The 20,534-nt window shown below is 41.5% G+C and overlaps 1 protein-coding gene across 2 annotated transcripts in view; it reads left to right on the top strand.

Annotated features, from left to right (window-relative positions):
* INO80D (INO80 complex subunit D) overlaps nt 1-20,534 on the top strand; it is a 56,315-nt gene continuing 35,781 nt past the window's right edge. The window contains exons 1-3 of one of the 2 annotated variants that reach the window (XM_038421972.2): nt 1-532; nt 17,373-17,467; nt 17,565-17,811. In XM_038421972.2, coding sequence (XP_038277900.1) covers nt 17,594-17,811 — 218 coding nt within the window. In that variant the 5' untranslated portion in view covers nt 1-532; nt 17,373-17,467; nt 17,565-17,593. Of the gene's footprint in view, nt 533-14,864; nt 15,621-17,372; nt 17,468-17,564; nt 17,812-20,534 lie in introns of those variants that run through there. The other variant, XM_043505630.1, reaches the window with a different exon arrangement.

The raw sequence follows: 20,534 nt of genomic DNA, 5'->3' as shown, positions 1-20,534 counted from the left end.
CTTCCTAAGCCACATGCATTTTTTTTTTAAGTCACACAAATAGAGAACGTCCTTTTTCTTTTTTTATTATTGTTATTTTTAAACTGACACTTTCTGTAAAAACCCTCTGTACTTTTCCCCCCTCTCTACTACCTCCAAGATGGTAGGAAAGTTGTTGTTTTGGAGGGCAGAGGAGCGGCTCTCTGATGTTATGTCCTCTCAGTGCCTGTAGTGGTGCTGTCGGAGGCTGCTGGCTCTCTTCTTGAGCAGCCCCAGCAGCCCTGCCTTCTTTGCTGGAGAATATATTCAGGGATTCCCCTTAATAATCACCTACCCTCTGAGCACTTTGTACTTTTAAAATAATAAAAAGCTCCCCAAAGCTTTCTCCCCCCCAAACGCAGGATCTCCTCAGAGCCAGGGGGGCAGCAGCTGCTCAGCACAGAGCCCGAGCCTGTTCCCGGTCCCTCTGCTGGGGAGGAAACTCTGATCTGTCAGCCCAGCAGAGGGAAAGGGGGGAGAGGCGAGAGAGGAGAAAAAAAAAGCAGCTGGAAAGGTAAGCCAGGCCCGGCCTGCATCCTGGGGCTCGCGTAGCGCGGCAGGCGGCGCGCAAGGGGCAGGGCGGGCGGCCAGGCGGACTACGCGAGCCCGGGGATTCGACGGAGCGCTCTAGGCCGCAGGAGAGGTGAGGGGTGCCGGAGGGATTGTTAAGACTTTCGGGCGCTAGGCAGGCAGGAACCGGGGGGTGAAGCGGCCGCTGGACCCCGGGGGACGGGAAGCGGCGCCTCAGTGTGTTTGAATGCAAGGGTAAGGGCGGCGAAGGGGGCGGGTAGGCCTCAGCCCGGCGGGGCCTAGCCGCTCCCCGCCCCCGCCGGTCCCCCCGCTGCGGCCCCCCACTCACGAAGGCGGGCGGGCTGCTCCTGCCCTGCAGGCTGCACTGGGCTCCACGGGTTTGGGGGGGTCGCCGAGGCCGCAGCAGGGGCTGGAGCCTCCCCCCGCCCGCCGGACGGGGATGTGGGGGCAGCGGAGCGGAGCCCCCGGGGGGCGGAAATTCATGGGATCATATAATTACTGAAGTTTATTTTAATTATAATTAGGGCTGGAGAATGACAGCCCCCCCCCCTCCCCCATCGCAGCCTGGGAGGCGGGTCCCGCGGTCGGTCGGTTGGTGGGGGGGAGGGGTAGATTTAACAGCAGCCGGCGGCCTTTAAAGTTTAATTTAAGGTTCCTCCCCCCCATAACCTGCCCATTTTATACCTGCTGCTTATAAGTAATATCGTGGGGAGAGTATTTTCTTCTTTACTAAATGGGGTGGGGGGTTAAATCCTTCCCTTCCCCGCCCCCCAACCAACCCGTGTCTCTCTCCTTTCTGTTTCCTTATAGCCTCCTCGGCCATGTGCATGTCAATTTTGTTTTGAGTTATTTTGTTTGAATTATAACTTTTTAGTCCGTCCCCCTCCCCCCCCCCGCCCTTGGTTTGTGGAGGGGACTAAAGGTTTGGGGACCTGGGGCGTTGTTAGATGCACATAGGATGGTCTCACGAGAAGCAGCCTTGCATCATTTGACTCCAACTCCTTCTGTAATTTTGAGTGTGAATAAGTCTTCCCCCCTCCTTTAATGCTCCTCTGAATTATTTACTTTTGCAGTGTCATTATATCTTTCCAGCTAACTTCTGAGTCTTCTTGAGAGTTTTGCAGGTGCTGTCATTGATAGTCCAAGCACACTGACACGTGCAGCGTTCTTGGTCTGACTCTAGATTTGTGAATGGGGTGTGTAAACTCCTCCTTATTTGAGGTCTGATCCTGCAGACTATTATCTTGTGTACTGTTTACTACCAGGAGTATTTTAAGTAAGCCCTATGCTTGGTACTGATGTGTTTGCCGGTTGGGGCTGTTGGTCGGTTTTGTATAAAAAGTCTAGGGAAAGATGTTTCCACAGACCACTCTTTGATAACAAGGAAGGAGAAACCTTTGCATCCAAAGGTGTTTTCCAACTTGGATCTTGATCCTATAGTCTAAATCTGATAATCTGTCTGCAGATTATTATGTCTGTATGGAATCTCACCCCCCTAATTGCAGGATCAGGGCCTGATTTATCAGTCATTTATAGTGGCAAGTAATGAATTTGATGTGAATATAATTCTTATCCAGGAACCCTCTTTACCATCCTAGTACATAAAACTGAAAATGAAAGCAGTTTTCCTGGGGAAAGTCAAGTGCGTTACCTATAGTTGAGAAGAGGGTCCACTGTGGGAGACATGCATCTTTCACAGCATAGGTAAAATAGCTCTGATTTTTAATAGCTATAGATACCAGTGATTTGTTCCAGTGCATTTTAAAAATATTTATTAATTGCTTTGTACAAATAACATTGAAGCATTTTTAAAAGCAAAAAAACGCTTGACTTGACACCTGCTATTCCACTTTCTGATTTCAGAATAACCAAGTTATAGTTAGCCCTAATTTTGTTACGTAGCAACCTGAAATAAATGTCTATGTTCTCCATTGTGGGCACTTCTTGAGAGTTAATTTGCCATTATTTGTTTGTAAATTTAGAGCAATATGTCCTGTCCATATATTGCCCTCCACTGTATCAACATTAGCTCATGCTTGGACTTTGCTGGCAAAGTATTACGCTGACTGACAATCCAACCTCCAGAGCGCTATTTTGTTGTAAGAAACTGGCACTTGGAAACCAATGGGACAACTATAACTTTGTCAGAGCTGACTTATGGACTTCTGAGTGAAAGATCCCAATGATATTTTTATTTATATAAAGCTTCTACTTTTTATTTTTATTCTTGTTTTTAGAAAAATTATAGAAACTAACAACATGAAGAAAACATCCCAAATTATCTATATCTATATTTTCTTTTAAAGTGTGCAAGTCATGTTTTCATGAAAATGTAGGCTCTGATCCTGCAAATGTTTATGCATGTGCTTACTTTTACACATTGTTTGGTGTAAATTACCAAAGCTTCATTGTGAAGCTATGACGGTTACAGCAGCTAAGAGTCTGCTCTGTGAGTATCCCCAGTGACTTATTTTACACACTGTGAGTGGTCCTGCTGAAATCAGTGGTGCTATTCAGTGTGTAAAGATTAGTTTATGTGCAAGTCTTTGCAGCATTGGTAATAAAAGTGCATATTTGATTTTTGGTAAACCTTATACGCAAGTGCATAATTGGAATTATTTAAAATAAGTACTTCATAATGTCATGGCCCTCTCCCTTCAGGTGTAGAGTAGCTGCTAGATGTATTGCAGAATTTTTCTAAAGACAATTAGTTCACTTTCAAACCATGTAAGTTAAAGTTATAAAGGAGGCTTTCAGGAGAGCATTTCTAGGTTATCAAGGTTTTCACTGTATGTCCTTTGCCTCTAAATTTTCTCACTGGATTCTGATTTGTTTTGACCTTTATAGTGTAACCCTACAATAACTTTGTTTTGTTTTTTAATGTTATGATGGCTAAAAGATCCCATGTATTTCTTTTTCCAAAAACCTGTCTCCGGCAAAGACAGCCTGCTCTGGCAGAGCAGCATATGTGCATAGAGCCCTGTAGAAGTTGGTGTAGGTCTGGGTGGGCACATGGCTCTGCCTTTGTGGGTCTGACTGCAGCATTGGGGCTTTAGCATTTATCTTTAAATGCTGAAGTCTGAGTTAATGATAATTCAGAAGACCTAGATCCTGATCTTGCAACCCTCACTGACATGAATAATCCCATTGAAATCAACGGGAATACTTCCTTGAGTAAGGTTTGCAGTATCTGGCTATTTTGCTGTACATATCTCCCCTTCTTTAAATATCGTTTGCAGTTTAACTCCCTGCTTCCCCATCTTAAATGGTGGCTGGTATTTAAAGTTTGTGTATCTTTTGTACTACTTATTCCGTGCGCTGACTATTGGGTAAAATGGTTTGTCTAGAATTAAAATCCCTACTTCTGTGCACTTTCCAAAGGAGAATAAATAGAAGAATCAGTTCAGTTTTGTATCAATACGAGTTAGTTTCTAAGTGGGTTCATTTGCTGCTGCCAGTTGTAATCCAAGCATTGTCTGACCATTATTAATCAGAGTAACACAATTATTGGATTACATTTTAGTATATTTTAAAATGTAATTCTGTTGGTTAGTGCTGAGCCTAAAGGTACCACATTCTCACGTTGTATATTTTGGTTCCATGCAACCAGTTTGTGCAGACTTGGAGCCCTAACTGTTCAGAGAAGACAGAATGAGGACTATGTTGTCACTTCTAGCTTCCTAGGTAGATTTGAATATATGAAAAAATAGTCAAATGTAGAATTACAGATAATTAAAGAAAAATGCTATTATGATTAAATTAACATGTTTCTAAAATCTGAGAGCCAACATGGAAAGCAAGACTGTGCGGCTGCCATGTAGGGCCTGAATCACTTTGTTTCCTAAAATAACATTTAGCATCAAATGTTAAATATTTTTTGCTTAAATCATGGCAACATTTTTTCGCCAATACATTTTATATCAGCAGTGATAATTCAGTAATACAAGCTAGGGAGTGTGTGTTTGTGTATATATACATGTTTGGTCAGTCACTGTAGTATCCCAATGAGTCTTGATCCTGCAAATGGATCTTGAGTGAACACTGGTGCTCATGTGGAGCACTGCTGCTCTTGGTAGGGCTCTTCAAAGGTCTCTCAGATGAGGGCCAGGGATGTTCTAATTATGTTTTGTTAACTCTTGTAGCTGATTATCATTCCCTCCATGCTACTAGAAGTCTCTTCTGTCAGAAGATGGAAGATAGTTCTATCTGGCTAATGGAGTCTTTTAATTTTGTTCTGTTGTTGTTTCCAGAATTATAGTAGATTTGGTTTTGTGATTAAATGTAGTAGTGATCTGAACTGTTAAATGGAATTAAACTAAAGTAATGATTAGATCATAGTATGGGAATAAAGGGTTGTAGCTTTATGGCACTAATGAAGATCAAAATGAGGTGTGGTGTGACTTTTCTCTGTAGAATAGAAAACTCTTTAAGGAAAGACTAGATGGTGCAAGATTGGTAATATGAAATGGAACATTTCAGCTCTGTCACTGATTCTAATCCAGCCCCTATCAGTAACAACTGGAAGTTATTCCTGTATGGTGGACTGTGTGATGAGTTCGGTGGGGTCAGTCCAGTTCTGAGTAGATCAGAGCCGTGTCACACAAGCCACCAAAATTGCTGTGCTTATTGGCAGTCTCAGCAGGGAAGCTAAAGATTTAACAGGTGTGAAAGCCAAACCTCTGATACCTAAAGGTGGGCTTTCCAGGTCAGGGTTGAGGAGCAGCATTGGAGCTATCACAACTTCTGTGCATGCTGTATTGTTCTGTGAGTAAACAGAGGACTTCGGTCTCTCTGGCCATCAAATTGGCACATTTTAGAAACTCATATATGGAAAATGCATTTGTCTTATGTCATGCGTACACATGGACAAGTATCATAACACTAAATGCACACTACACATTTAAAAATACAAAACAACCAAATTGAAGTGACATCTTTAATGATGACAAGTGTATGGAAGCTACAATGTGAATCTTTAAACTTAATCCTCATAATTATACATCTTTTAGCCCCAGACAGATAATTGCAATCCAATTTAAAATGCACTTGAGGATTCCATTCCCTAAATGTGCCTCATGCACGTAGAAATGTCTAACTCCAAGCATACATTTTAAAATGTAACTAATCTATGTGCATGAAAGTATTATTATAATATTTGCAGTACAAGTGTCTTCTCAAAATTATTAAGAGTATCCTTGGTGTGCTAGAATCCCATGGGCTCTCCCTCTGTGACTGGGCCACCAATTTCCATCCTAGAGTAGAGCACGTATCACATAGCAAGTTTCTGCATAAGATAATACTGACATTCAGTGTATGATTTTACAAGGGGAAATCTCTGCCAGTTTGCTGGGGGATTGTGCCACAGAGAGTGGCTTTGCTTTGTGTTCAGCCCAGTCTCACAACATATTCCCTCATAATGCTGAGTTAGCTCTCACGTACACAGACAGAATATTTGCCAGAGGAACAGGTTTTCTCTTTTATTCATCCTCTCAGTAGCAAAGCATAGAGAGAATGATATGGTCCTGGATTTGAAATGTTGCTGTGTTTTGCTGAGACAAAATGGGTGAGGTAGTACCATTTATTGGACCAACTTCTGTTGGAGAAAGAGACAAGCTGTTGAGCTACACAGAGCTGCTCTTCAGGTCACACTGCAAACAACTAACTGTATTTTGCTATCATCTGTTTTCTGGGTCCTCTTGTGTATTTCTCCCTGTTGCCGCTGACTAATATTAAACCTCACTTCTTTAAAATTGTCTATTAATATATAGCCCATGCTTCTAAAAAAGTGACTTCTGGTTTTCATACACAGATCTGGTTTTTAAGTAGCAGTTTGTGTCCATACATGGGAAACTGCGGGCACAAATTTGGAGAGTGAGTTGAAGCTGTCTGAAGACTCAGTCTCTAGCATAGGCACAAAAGATACAAATCAAGTTTCAGAAGGTTTTATGCCCTGATATTTTTGGTGCAAAGCACTTGGCTTTCCAGAGGAAGTCCACATTTCACAGTCTTCATCTGTTACTGAATTTTGTGGGACAAAAATTTTTTGTCCACCCACTATTTAACAAACATGGTTTCAGTTTTTTTCAGATAAGCTACTTGTGCTTATTGCAATGTATTGCTCTACTTGCTTATTTAGTGGCAAGAAATATTCTGTAAAAAAGAGCTATATTTCATTCACTGTAAAATACAAGTTCAGATCAAAATGAAAAAATATAAAGTTCTTACAATATGTGTATGCTATGGTATTAAAAAGAAAAAAAAGTCTTTAGATCTAGGATTAGATTTTGTTTATTATAGACCCTGATCCTGCAATCAGACCCACATGGGCAGATTCCACAGTTCCTCTGACTTCAGTGGGGTTCTGTATGGGCATTGGGGTCTGCCCCTGAAGATCAAATTGCAAGATTAAGACTATAGGCAACTGCTACAGTTTTATGTAATGGATAGATTTGTTTTTGTTACCGTTGTATATTATTAAATATATTGCTATATGATTACAGTGATGCAGGTGATCGCTTTTTGTCAGATATAATGTTTTACAAGGTACTGTTCACATGAGTTTGTCTTGGTGCATATGCATAGAATCCAGTAATTCTAACTCGGTGATTGTTATGGACTGGGATGTATGTGGTCTGGCCTAGTCGTCAGAGCAGGAGTCGGGTCTAGTGGGCAAGCAGGTATCCAGTTTGGGGAACAAAGCCAAGTGTCAGCACCAGAGTCAACTGCCAATTACCAGAGCCAGGGATCAAGTCGGAGTCAGAACCAGGAATTGAAGCTGAGGGTCAGAGCTGAGGTTAGATGCTAAATGCCAGAGCCAAGGGTCAAGCCAGGGTCAGAAGCTAGGGTCAGACCTAGGACTGGTAACTGATGATTGGAGGCAAGGTGTAAGGGCAGCAAGTGGAGGAGAGGCAAGGAGCAAGCACAGAGCAGAATCACAGTGGGAAGAGGAGCAAAGGCAGGGGTGAAGCAGGAGCCAGGAACAGAGCAGGAATCAAGAACAGGAAGGTTAGGTGAAGGAGACAGGCACAAGCAGAGTCCAGTGCAGCCACAACAGGAAGTCATCTTGTTGCTTGGGCAAACTTTCTGTGCCTCCTTCTGACTTAAATAGTGTAGTTAGAGCAATCGGTGGAGCTAACCAATCCTCCAATCAGAGCGCCTGTGGGGGGTGCCTTTGCTAACACTGCAGTGCAGTGGTCTCCAAACTGGGGTAAGCAAGATGATCCCAGGGGGTGCGCAGCAGCAGGAGCACCGCCGGACGGCACTCCACCATTTTTTTTTTTCTTCAGCGGCAGCTCTGCACGTCCACGGCTGGTGTTCCCCTCCAGCGACGCGTCTGCGGCAGGTCTTCCGGTCTTCACCCTGTGGGTGCGTGAGCCAAAAAGTTTGGAGACCACTGCTGTAGTGCAATGGTTCTCAAACTTTTGTACTGGTTACCCCTTTCACATAACAAGCCTCTGAGTGCAACCCCCCCTTATAAATGAAAAACACTTTTTTTATATATTTAATACCATTATAAATGCTGGAAGCAAAGCGGGGTTTGGGGTAGAGGCTGACAGCTCGTGACCCCCCATGTAATAACCTCGTGACCTCCTGAGGGGTCCTGACCCATGGTTTGAGAACCCCTGCTGTAGTGCTACTAGCTTGTCAGTCCACCAGATTTCAGCAGACATTGGGTGGAGGGCGAGGATCCAGCAGCTGTCTGGGGACACCCAGTCCTGGGTTCAAGACATGGGACTTTACAGTGATTCCCATTCCCCCAAAGATCCATTGCTTTCTGTTATTAATTGTTTATACTTTATATGACATCATAGTTCTGCATGGTGCCTTACACATAAATAAAAAGGAAAATACTGTGCCTGTCTTGAGGAGCTTACATTTTAAGTTAATTCCAGAAACACAGCTAGAACGATAACAGACCTCAGTGGAAAAGTGATAGGGAAGTATCTTGATGGAGAAGGGAATTCAATTCATGGAAATTGGCTATGGGCAAACTACAACAATGAAATTGGCTGTTTAGGGGATTCTTGTTAGTTATGTTGGAACAGTTTTTAAATAACTTTGATTGTCTTTGGTGTATCAACTTTGAAAATCTTCTCAAAATAAATTTGTGAGGAGAGATTTGAATGAGATGATGATTATGACTTGACTAATCTTTCACTGGTCAAAGGGGACAGCTTGAAAAGAAGGCATAAAGAAATGAATAGGAGAAGAAAACAATGGGTGTGGTTAGGTGGGTGACTTCTGTGGCTGAACGGAAAGGGGATGAGATGGGGCATTAGGTAGTAATGAAGCCAGCAGTGTCGGCAGTGGTGAAATTTCTGTGACAGTCGTATGTATGTGTTTTTCCCTTTCTGGAGGGAAGAAAAAGTTGACCTATCTGGCTGAATTCACCTCTCTGTTATACACTTGAAATCTTATTGACTCCATTGATTTTTGTATGATGTTACTGAGGGCAGAATTTGGCATATAGTGTTCTACTAATGGTTACAGAGGGAATAACTAAATAACAGAAATCTGGCTTGTGGACACATAAACCTTATTCTGAGCTCACTTACACTCGGGACTTGATCGACTTGAAATCTTGTCAGTAAAATGAGTTAAACTTACATTGGGAGGGTCCCATGCTAATTTTTGTGGTTTTTACAGTCACATTTTCCTATTAAAAAAAAAAAAAAACCTTTTCCATTGTGCATATGAAAGACTGTCACAATTTCCCCCCTCCCCTTGAAGATCCCAGCTGCTTTCTGTTCTAGTAACCTTGGGTTTTCCTTTTTACAATAGTAGGAATAAGCTTTTTGGACAAAAGTCTGATTTATTTTTTTTTAAAGTTGATTGTGTCTATTTGACATCAGTAAGAGTTATCCTGGGATGAAACAGATGTATGAACAAGACTTCCAAATCTGTACCAAAACACTCTTGTTCTATCAAGATGTTTGAGATCTCCATAAAGCTTTACTTTCTTTAAAATGTATTTTTTAATACATTTAAATCACTTTTATCACCTCTATTTCTGTTGCACAATTGCTCATCAGAGAGAGAGAAAACATAGCCAGCCAATGAATAAAATACTTTATATGACAAATGCATTATCTGGATTGCTGATTTTATGATGAAAGATTATTTTTATTTTATAAAAATTGTCTTAAATTAGTTCCTCAAAATGAAGTCTTGAGAATGGCTAACAGGTTTTTGGATGATGCAGAGAATGATTCTCATGTTGGTGCCATGTCAGTGGTATGTATATGAACACTGTATAGTTAGTGTGATTTTGATTTCAGTGCAAAGCTTTTGAAACAGTTTGGAAAGCTATCACATTTTCAAACTATAGTTTCAAAAGGGAAGGAATCCTGTTGTCTTAATAATTGGCAAGGGCTTCCTCATAAGGCTACTTAAGCGTGTTTTATAGAAACTTCTTTCCCTTGATTAATCCACTTTTGTGAGATCATTTTGCTGAAATACTGTTTCTCACTACAGTGGACTTGATACTTCACTGCCTTTCTCCTTGTTCGGTCACGTATGCCAATGAGAAGCAGGCATAAAATGCTGCTGATTTCATGGTATTTTACACTGATTGTACGAAGGTAAATGACTGTCCAAGATGCAAGGCAGTGGAGAGTAAGTCCCAGTGTCTGCAGTCTTTGCATCTTAGCATCTGCAAAGGAACTGACAGGTTTCAGAGTAGCAGCTGTGTTAGTCTGTATTCGCAAAAAGAAAAGGAGGACTTGTGGCACCTTAGAGACCAACAAATTTATTTGAGCGTAAGCTTTCGTGAGCTACAGCTCACTTCATCAGATGCATTCAGTGGAAAATACAGTGGGGAGATTTATATACACACACAGAGAATGTGAAACAATGGATTTTATCATACACCCTGTAAGGATAGTAATCACTTAAGATGAGCTATTACCATCAGGAAGGGGAGGGGAAGGAAGAAAACCTTTTGTGGTGATAATCAAGGTGGGCCATTTCCAGCAGTTGACAAGAACGTCTGAGGAAAAGTGGAGGGTGCGGGGGGGGAAATAACGTGGGGAAATAGTTTTACTTTGTGTAATGACCCCCATCACTCCCAGTCTCTATTCAAGCCTAAATTAATTGTATCCAGTTTGCAAATTAATTCCAATTCAGCAATCTCTCGTTGGAGTCTGTTTTTGAAGTTTTTTTCTTGAAGGATAGCCACCCTCAGGTCTGTAATCGAGTGACCGGAGAGATTGAAGTGTTCTCCGACTGGTTTTTGAATGTTATAATTCTTGACATCCTGATTTGTGTCCATTTATTTTTACATAGAGACTGTCCAGTTTGACCGATGTATATGGCAGGGGGCATTGCTGGCACATGATGGCATATATCACATTGGTAGATGCGCAGGTGAACGAGCCTCTGATAGTGGCTGATGTGATTAGGCCCTATGATGGTGTCCCCTGAATAGATATGTGGACAGAGTTGGCAATGGGCTTTGTTGCAAGGATAGGTTCCTGGGTTAGTGGTTCTATTGTGTGGTTGCTGGTGAGTATTTGCTTCAGGTTGGGGGGCTGTCTGTATGCAAGGACTGGCCTGTCTCCCAAGATCTGTGAGAGAGTGATGGGTCGTCCTTCAGGATAGGCTGTAGATGCTTGATGATGCGTTGGAGAGTTTTAGTTGGGGGCTGAAGGTGATGGCTAGTGGCGTTCTGTTATTTTCTTTGTTGGGCCTGTCCTGTAGTAGGTGACTTCTGGGTACTCTTCTGGCTCTGTCAATCTGTTTCTTCACTTCAACCGGTGGGTATTGTAGTTGTAGGAATGCATGATAGAGATCTTGTAGGTCTTTGTCTCTGTCTGAGGGATTGGAGCAAATGCGGTTATATCGTAGAGCTTGGCTGTAGACAATGGGTCGTGTGGTATGATCTGGATGAAAGCTGGAGGCATGTAGGTAGGAATAGAGGTCAGTAGGTTTCCGGTATAGGGTGGTGGTTATGTGACCATCGCTTATTAGCACCGTAGTGTCCAGGAAGTGGATCTCTTGTGTGGACTGGTCCAGGCTGAGGTTGATGGTGGGATGGAAATTGTTGAAATCATGGTGGAATTCCTCAAGGGCTTCTTTTCCATGGGTCCAGATGATGAAGATGTCATCAATGTAGCGCAAGTAGAGTAGGGGCATTAGGGGACGAGAGCTGAGGAAGCATTGTTCTAAGTCAGCCATAAAAAGGTTGGCATACTGTGGGGCCATGCGGGTACCCATCACAGTCCCGCTGATTTGAAGGTATACATTGTCCCCAAATGTGAAATAGTTATGGGTGAGGACAAAGTCACAAAGTTCAGCCACCATGTTAGCCGTGACATTACCGGGGATACTGTTCCTGACGGCTTGTAGTCCATCTTTGTGTGGAATGTTGGTGTAGAGGGCTTCTACATCCATAGTGGCCAGGATGGTGTTTTTAGGAAGATCACCGATGGATTGTAGTTTCCTCAGGAAGTCAGTGGTGTCTCGAAGATAGCTGGGAGTGCTGGTAGCGTAGGGCCTGAGGAGGGAGTCTACATAGCCAGACAATCCTGCTGTCAGGGTGCCAATGCCTGAGATGATGGGGCATCCAGGATTTCCAGGTTTATGGATTCTGGGTAGCAGATAGAATACCCCAGGTCGGGGCTCCAGGGGTGCGTCTGTGCGGTTTTGTTCTTGTGCTTTTTCAGGGAGTTTCTTGAGCAAATGCTGTAGTTTATTTTGGTAACTCTCAGTGGGATCAGAGGGTAATGGCTTATAGAAAGTGGTGTTGGAGAGCTGCCTAGTAGCCTCTTGTTCATATTTCGACCTATTCATGATGACGACAGCACCTCCTTTGTCAGCCTTTTTGATTATGATGTCAGAGTTGTTTCTGAGGCTGTGGATGGCATTGTGTTGTGCACGGCTGAGGTTATGGGGCAAGTGATACTGCTTTTCCACAATTTCAGCCCGTGTATGTCGGCGGAAGCACTCTATGTAGAAGTCCTGTCTGTTGTTTCGACCTTCAGGAAGAGTCCACCCAGAATCCTTCTTTTTGTAGTCTTGGTAGGAAGGTCTCTGTGGGTTAGTATGTTGTTCAGAGGTGTGTTGGAAATATTCCTTGAGTTGGAGACGTCGAAAATAGGATTCTAGGTCACCACAGAACTGTATCATGTTCGTGGGGTGGAGGGGCAAAAGGAGAGGCCCCGAGATAGGACAGATTCTTCTGCTGGGCTAAGAGTATAGTTGGATAGATTAACAATATTGCTGGGTGGGTTAAGGGAACCACTGTTGTGGGCCCTTGTGGCATGTAGTAGTTTAGATAGTTTAGTGTCCTTTTTCTTTTGTAGAGAAGCAAAGTGTGTGTTGTAAATGGCTTGTCTAGATTTTGTAAAGTTCAGCCACGAGGAAGTTTGTGTGGAAGGTTGTTTGTTTTTTTATGAGAGTATCCAATTTTGAGAGCTCATTCTTAATCTTTCCCTGTTTGCTGTAGAGGATGTTGATCAGGTGGTTCCGCAGTTTCTTTGAGAGTCTCTGGCACAAGCTGTCAGCATAGTCTGTGTGGTATGTAGATTGTAATGGATTCCACACAAAGGTGGACTACAAGCCGTCAGGAACAGTATCCCCGGTAATGTCACGGCTAACATGGTGGCTGAACTTCGTGACTTTGTCCTCACCCATAACTATTTCACATTTGGGGACAATGTATACCTTCAAATCAGCGGGACTGTGATGGGTACCCGCATGGCCCCACAGTATGCCAACCTTTTTATGGCTGACTTAGAACAACGCTTCCTCAGCTCTCGTCCCCTAATGCCCCTACTCTACTTGCGCTACATTGATGACATCTTCATCATCTGGACCCATGGAAAAGAAGCCCTTGAGGAATTCCACCATGATTTCAACAATTTCCATCCCACCATCAACCTCAGCCTGGACCAGTCCACACAAGAGATCCACTTCCTGGACACAATGGTGCTAATAAGCGATGGTCACATAACCACCAACCTATACCGGAAACCTACTGACCTCTATTCCTACCTACATGCCTCCAGCTTTCACCCAGATCACACCACACGATCCATTGTCTACAGCCAAGCTCTACAATACAACCGCATTTGCTCCAACCCCTCAGACAGAGACAAACGCCTACAAGATCTCTATCAAGCGTTCTTACAACTACAATACCCACCTGCTGAAGTGAAGAAACAGATTGACAAAGCCAGAAGAGTACCCAGAAGTCACCTACTACAGGACAAGCCCAACAAAGAAAATAACAGAACGCAACTAGCCATCACCTTCAGCCCCCAACTAAAACCTCTCCAACGCATCATCAAGCATCTACAGCCTATCCTGAAGGACGACCCATCACTCTCTCACAGATCTTGGGAGACAGGCCAGTCCTTGCATACAGACAGCCCCCCAACCTGAAGCAAATACTCACCAGCAACCACACAACAGAACCACTAACCCAGGAACCTATCCTTGCAACAAAGCCCATTGCCAACTCTGTCCACATATCTATTCAGGGGACACCATCATAGGGCCTAATCACATCAGCCACTATCAGAGGCTCGTTCACCTGCGCATCTACCAATGTGATATATGCCATCATGTGCCAGCAATGCCCCCTGCCATATACATCGGTCAAACTGGACAGTCTCTATGTAAAAATAAATGGACACAAATCAGATGTCAAGAATTATAACATTCAAAAACCAGTCGGAGAACACTTCAATCTCTCCTGTCACTCGATTACAGACCTGAGAGTGGCTATCCTTCAACAAAAAAACTTCGAAAACAGACTCCAACGAGAGACTGCTGAATTGGAATTAATTTGCAAACTGGATACAATTAATTTAGGCTTGAATTAGTTGATGATGATGGATGATGATGATGATAGGGGTGATGGGTCATTACATAAAGTAAAACTATTTCCCCATGTTATTCCCCCCCCCCGCACCCCCCACTTTTCCTCTGACGTTCTTGTCAACTGCTGGAAATGGCCCATCTTGATTATCACCACAAAAGGTTTTCTTCCTTCCCCCTCCCCTTCCTGCTGGTAATAACTCATCTTAAGTGATCGCTCTCCTTACAGTGTGTATGATAAAACCCATTGTTTCATGTTCTCTGTATATGTGTATATAAATCTTCCCACTGTATTTTCCACTGAATGCATCCGATGAAGTGAGCTGTAGCTCACGAAAGCTTACGCTCAAATAAATTTGTTAGTCTCTCTAAGGTGCCACAAGTCCTCCTTTTCTTTTTGCAATGGAACTGTTTCTTTAATAGAACTAATTTTTGTGGGGGGCGGGACAGGAGGTGTAAGTAGGGTAGTTTTAAAAACTTCAAATTTCAAATAGAAATAAATAAATATTTTTCTCTACTTTTTTGTTACAGGAAATGGTATAAAAATATAGTTTAAATAATTTCTTTGAGAGTCATCCAGTTTTCAGAGGTGGCTGTGGTTGCTACAGGTGCTCTATACCTCTGAAACTCAGGCTACTTATTTAGGTGCCTAAATGTGGATTTAGTTGCCCAACATTAGGCATCCCAAGTTTTCAAGGATTTGCCTAAATGGATTACCAAACTTGTGTTAAATAATCTTAATTAACACACATTCTTCTCTGCAAAAGCCCAGGAGAACTGTTGGAACTTGCAGCTTGTCCTGAATGTCACCAAATCCAAGCTCTGATTAACCAAGGAGGGAAATAAATTCCAGAGCAAAGGACCCCCCCACCCGCCGTTCTATTTTTACCAGGCAGTTAACTAGAGAACCTCAGATTATCTCAATTGCCATAGTAATAGATGAAGCAATCTTTCAAATAACTGGGATCCATACCATTTATGTCTTTAAAGAGCAAATCCAGTGCCTTAATAGTCTTTGCTTTATTATTATCATTTTTGTTGTTGTTTGTACTACTGTCGTGCGTAGGAGCTCTATTCACGGACCAGGACCCAATTGTGCTAGGTGCTGTAGAAACACAGAACAGAAAGATGGTCCCTGCCCCAAAAAGCTTACAATCTAACTATGACAAGAGACAACAGATGGATACAGACAGACTGAGAAGTACAAGGAAACAATAGATCTCCAATCCATTCTGATGGGATATATTCTGGTGACTGGTTTTGAATTTCTATAGTACTCACTCCTCGGAACATTCAGAGAAATTGGTTAAAGTGATTGATATTGGCTTCAATAGTATAAATAGTTATTGGAATTAATTTGGGGTATGATAAGATGTTGATTTATATTTGTGCTTCATTGTTCTGGTGCAAATGAAGTACTAACGTCACGTGTGTGTGCGCACGCAGAGAGTGATCTGGTATAAAAGTTTTATTGCATGTGTTTGGAATGGCCCTCGTTATTCACAAATGAGTTATGTAGCTCCCCCCAAACTTATCAGTAAACACTTTATGGCATATTACCCCATCATGTATTCAGTAGTGGGTATGTCACATATGTTAGATGTAAAACTATGTCAGAAGTGTTTTGTAGTATTTGTTTAGTTTATTGAAATTGTTTCTTGTCTCCCTTTCCTTGTAAATCTAGGTTCTTTTGTTACCCTAAGTACCACTGTGCAATGCTTAGTATGAGAGACATTTTAACACGCTCAAAAATGACTTAAAACAGCTTTTCTAGACCTAAAAATGTCACAACACTAAAGTAGTTTTCTCAGGGAGCTATCAGGCTGGAAGTGATCACTAGACCATAGTGGGAAGCTCCCATTTCCAAAATATTAAAGCTCCCTTTCTAGTCCTTTGGGGCCACTGGATAATTAACTTTTAAGTTATGACATTTTCATTTATAGAAAAGCTGTTCTGGCCCAGGACTGAACTGGGCTTCAGATAGGAGTGCAATTTTTTGGGTGGAGTGGAGGAAACCTTTCTCTGGCAGACTTTGTAGCTCCATGGTAGTTTGCAATATTAAAATGTTTCCCAGGAAGAAGGATTAGTGGGGGAAGAGGATAAATCAGCTGGTATGTGTTAAATTACACAAGCATATGACAAATCAACTTATCCCATGAATAGCACCTCTATGTACATGGTGTACAGAACTTAATAATTGAAAAAACGGAGCACATCAAGTTCGGGACTGCGTTTCAATTCTTCAGAGTTGCTTGTTTAGTTAATATTTGAACGTGATCATTACTAACAATTTTCACAATGTAAGTTGGGCATTAGCAAAGCAGCTGCATCATGTATGTAGAGCTGAAACTAATCGAAAGCTGCTCTGGAAAAGAAGGAAGTGATTGCTAAAAACTCCAGAGTGGTGGGGAATCCAGAATTGAAATGGGTGGCATGTGAGATCACATTTCTTTCCTTATACCTTAGTAACGTCTGCATTTAAAAAATGACTCCCTGCTACAGCTAATGGGCGAAATCCTGGCTTTCCTGAAACCAATGGGAGTTCTTCTATTGACTTCAATAGAGCCAGGCTTTCTCCCAATAAGTATGACAAGTAAGAAAAGTCTGGCTGGCCTTGGAAAAGGCTGATTACAGATTTATGCAGTCTGTGGGGACTACAAATTCTGAAAACCGTACACCAAATGTGGGCCATTCAGCTACAGCAAAAACTTTCTGTGCTGCATGAGTGCTAAAATTAAATTCTAACATATCAGGGCTACTATCTTCAAAAGGTTATTCTGAGCAATGTATTCCACTGAGTACCAGCGTGCAAAAAATTTGGGTTAGTGATGTGTCTACATTCCAGTTAATAATTGAATGTGGATTATCTAATTAATCCAATTTGTTGGGTGTTGGCTTAGCCACATGCTGAGAAGCAACATCCAACACCTTGCTTGCTATGCAAAACGGTCCCGTCTGATTTAATCTTGACTGACTTGGACCCTTTTTGATATTTTCCTTAGACAATCTGCTTCATCTGACTCGTCATCATTCCAGGATAGTGGTCTCCTTGGGGCTCTCTCCTAACATTGATATGGTACAGAAGATTTAAAATCAGGTACTGTCATGTGCCCTTCCCCTAAACAAAAACAAAATGCAGAACTTAATGCATCTTTTTTTCATGTGATTTATCTTAATATTTTTGGTTCTTTCAGCTGATGTTCACAAGGAATAGAGTCACGTGATGTATGAAGGCAAACACATACACTTCTCTGAGGTTGACAATAAGCCCTTGTGCTCGTATAGCCCCAAACTGTGCAAGCAGAGGCGACTTAACGGCTACGCCTTCTGTATCAGACACGTTCTGGAGGACAAGACTGCCCCCTTCAAGCAATGTGAATATGTGGCCAAGTATAACAGCCAGCGCTGCACCAACCCTATCCCCAAATCTGAGGACCGTAGGTGAGTGATGGTGGCCCCCAATGAATTAGAAATAGCTTCAGTCAGCTTGGCTACAAATTTGGTATTACTGATTGGGAACTCTCTTCACGGTTAGGGAGAAAGGGGTCAAATAGATTGAATATCGGTATGTTTCTGTAAGCCTTTTTTTATGACCAATATGTGTTTTTGTTATTTGTGGGGAATTAGATAGGGGAAAAGGAAGAATTCCAAGGATAAAGGCAAGCAAGATTACTGCTTTTCCTCAAATTTCACTTCAAAGTCTACTGATCAAACCTTTACATACTACATTTGTTTAGCTACTGAGGATATCTGGGAATTGATGCTCTTAAAAGGTGCTTGAATTGCTTGAGGAAGATTGTGGCTGGACATCTGGGTTTGGGGGGGTTGGCAAAACATATAGCTGGGGAATTGCAACAGTGCATAGGCTCCTGGTGAAAGTTTGGGGAGCTCATGGCAGAGTCAAAGTTCAGGTTTCCATCAGTTTAGGTACTCACATGGCCCCAATAACCATATTCTCTGACAATCTCTCACTTGTTAATAAATATATCTTCATAGTATACATGTGGAAGGAAAGTATTATCCATATCTCATAGGAGGATTGAGGCACAGAAATTAAATGACTTGCCCAAGGTTACATAGGAAGTCTGTGGCAGAGCCAGGAATTGAAACCAGACTTCCAAAATCCCGTTCCGGTGCATTAGCCACAAGACCATTCTTCCTTGCCATTTAAGACTGGTTTGAACATTGACATCATTTGAGTTGCATGGGGTGTAAGTAAGGGCAGAATTTGCTTTTAATTTCCTTATGTTGTGTCTGACTTCTAATTTTGTCTGCATGGTGCCCATGACATTTTATTTCTGAAGAGCCACTATCACACTTCTCACCACTAGTATGGTATTTCATCCTTTGAAAAAAAGGGTTTATTAGCTATCTGAGATTGGGATTTGTTCCATGGAAATCATTATTTTTAACCGAAAAAGTAAACAGAATATGAAAAAAAAAAAAAAGAAATGGACAGCTATTTGCTGACTTTTCATGTTGTTAGCTGCCGTTTGCTAACTTTTCACATTATTAATAGTGTTCCCACTGTACCCTACATATAACTTCCTTTTTGGTTCACAGCTCCCTCTTTTGTCTGAAACAACGGTTGGATTGTGCTCTAAATTAACTTGCACTTCACCTGCCATTTCAGTTGAGGAGACTGATGAAGTGAGAAGAATGTTTATTAAAAGCTCTAGGGCAAATGCTCAGATGGCACAGTATGAATCATTTCAAGCCATGATTTGATAATCATTGACCATTCCTCTGCTAGTATCCAATAGAGACTGGAGATAAGTTTAAAAAAAATCATAATGGAAATTGTCAGATCAAATGATACATTTGTTTATTTCAGATGCAAGAACTAAGTGTGCCAAAATCCCTTTCACCTTCTAATCAGACTTTTTATAAAACCTCCAAAATTTAGTGAAAGTTCCTAGGTCCCATGTGTCCCCATGTAATTTGATATTAATCTTTCAAGTGTGAAACCAATTCATTGTGTAAAATAAAATGTATCAAAATGTGCACAGTACACTATGATAACTTCTGGAGTGTGTTGTACTAGAATAATTAAACTGCATGACAAGCGTCGCATTACAGCCTTTGAAAGTTGAGGACAGCCGGTGTGTGAAGAAGGGAATAAAACTTTAATCTCAAACGAGAGATGTTGGAATGAATATTTTCAAAGACTGCATCTCAGAATAGAGTTTGCAGTTTAACAGTAGGGTTTCATGAGTTTCCAATAATAAGTTTAGAGCACAGGCACAAAATGACAGTTCTTGGCTGATGTTGATATATCTGTATCCTAGGAGATTTGCTTTTCACACTCAGTTCAGTATGGAGATATTTGCCATTTCTTCATCCTTTACTTGCCACCTTTAATTTTCTGTGCCAAGACTTTTTATTTCATCTGACATCAGACAACTCATTTTCATTACACAGTTTGTTACATAATTGCGTAGGATCAGAAGTGAGCCACAGAACATTTTGATAACTCATCTCCATCCTATATAATTTGGAAGCTTATTTAAAAAAAAAAAAAAAAAAAAACCAACCTTACAACAAAGGAGGGCAAAAGCACGTGCATGCAAAAAGCCTCAGATCTGATCAGAAGATAATAAACAAAATTTCCCCACCACCAACCAGAAAAATAGTTAATATTCCTTTAAATTATTAAACATTCAAGTTCTTCAATTAAATCTATTGGTACATGACTTCATCTCAATTAGAAGTCTATTCTGCTTATTCAAGCCTCTTTGTAAAATTACATATTCTCTCTTAACTTTGAATTTGTCCCCTAATTCTGACCTGTCCAAGTACTGCAAATAAACAATGAAGCTCAATTTTATTATTTTAATTATGTTGCTATTACACTTTATATAGATTAAACACTCATCATTTCGTCTCTTAATCATCTTTCAAAATTAAGTAAATCCACATCTGTCAATCTCTTCTGATTTGTAAGTCCCTCCTTTCCATTTTGTCATCTTTCTTAATATACATGATACTCTTCAACTTAACTAGATCTTTCTTTAAATAAAATAATTGGAACTCAACACTACTCCAAGGCCTTGAAAACACTAGAAAGCAGAATGTGTTAGACATCAGGTGTAAACATGGCTCCCCTAATCCCTTTGCCCTTAAAGTGATTTTTCTGCTGGAAACCAGTGGAGCTTAATATCCTT

The sequence above is a fragment of the Dermochelys coriacea genome, chromosome 11, assembly GCF_009764565.3.
Source record: "Dermochelys coriacea isolate rDerCor1 chromosome 11, rDerCor1.pri.v4, whole genome shotgun sequence".
In the NCBI taxonomy this organism is placed as follows: domain Eukaryota; kingdom Metazoa; phylum Chordata; order Testudines; family Dermochelyidae; genus Dermochelys; species Dermochelys coriacea.
The sequence above is the reverse complement of the archived record's forward strand: the minus strand, read 5'-3'. Positions and strand labels throughout refer to the sequence as shown.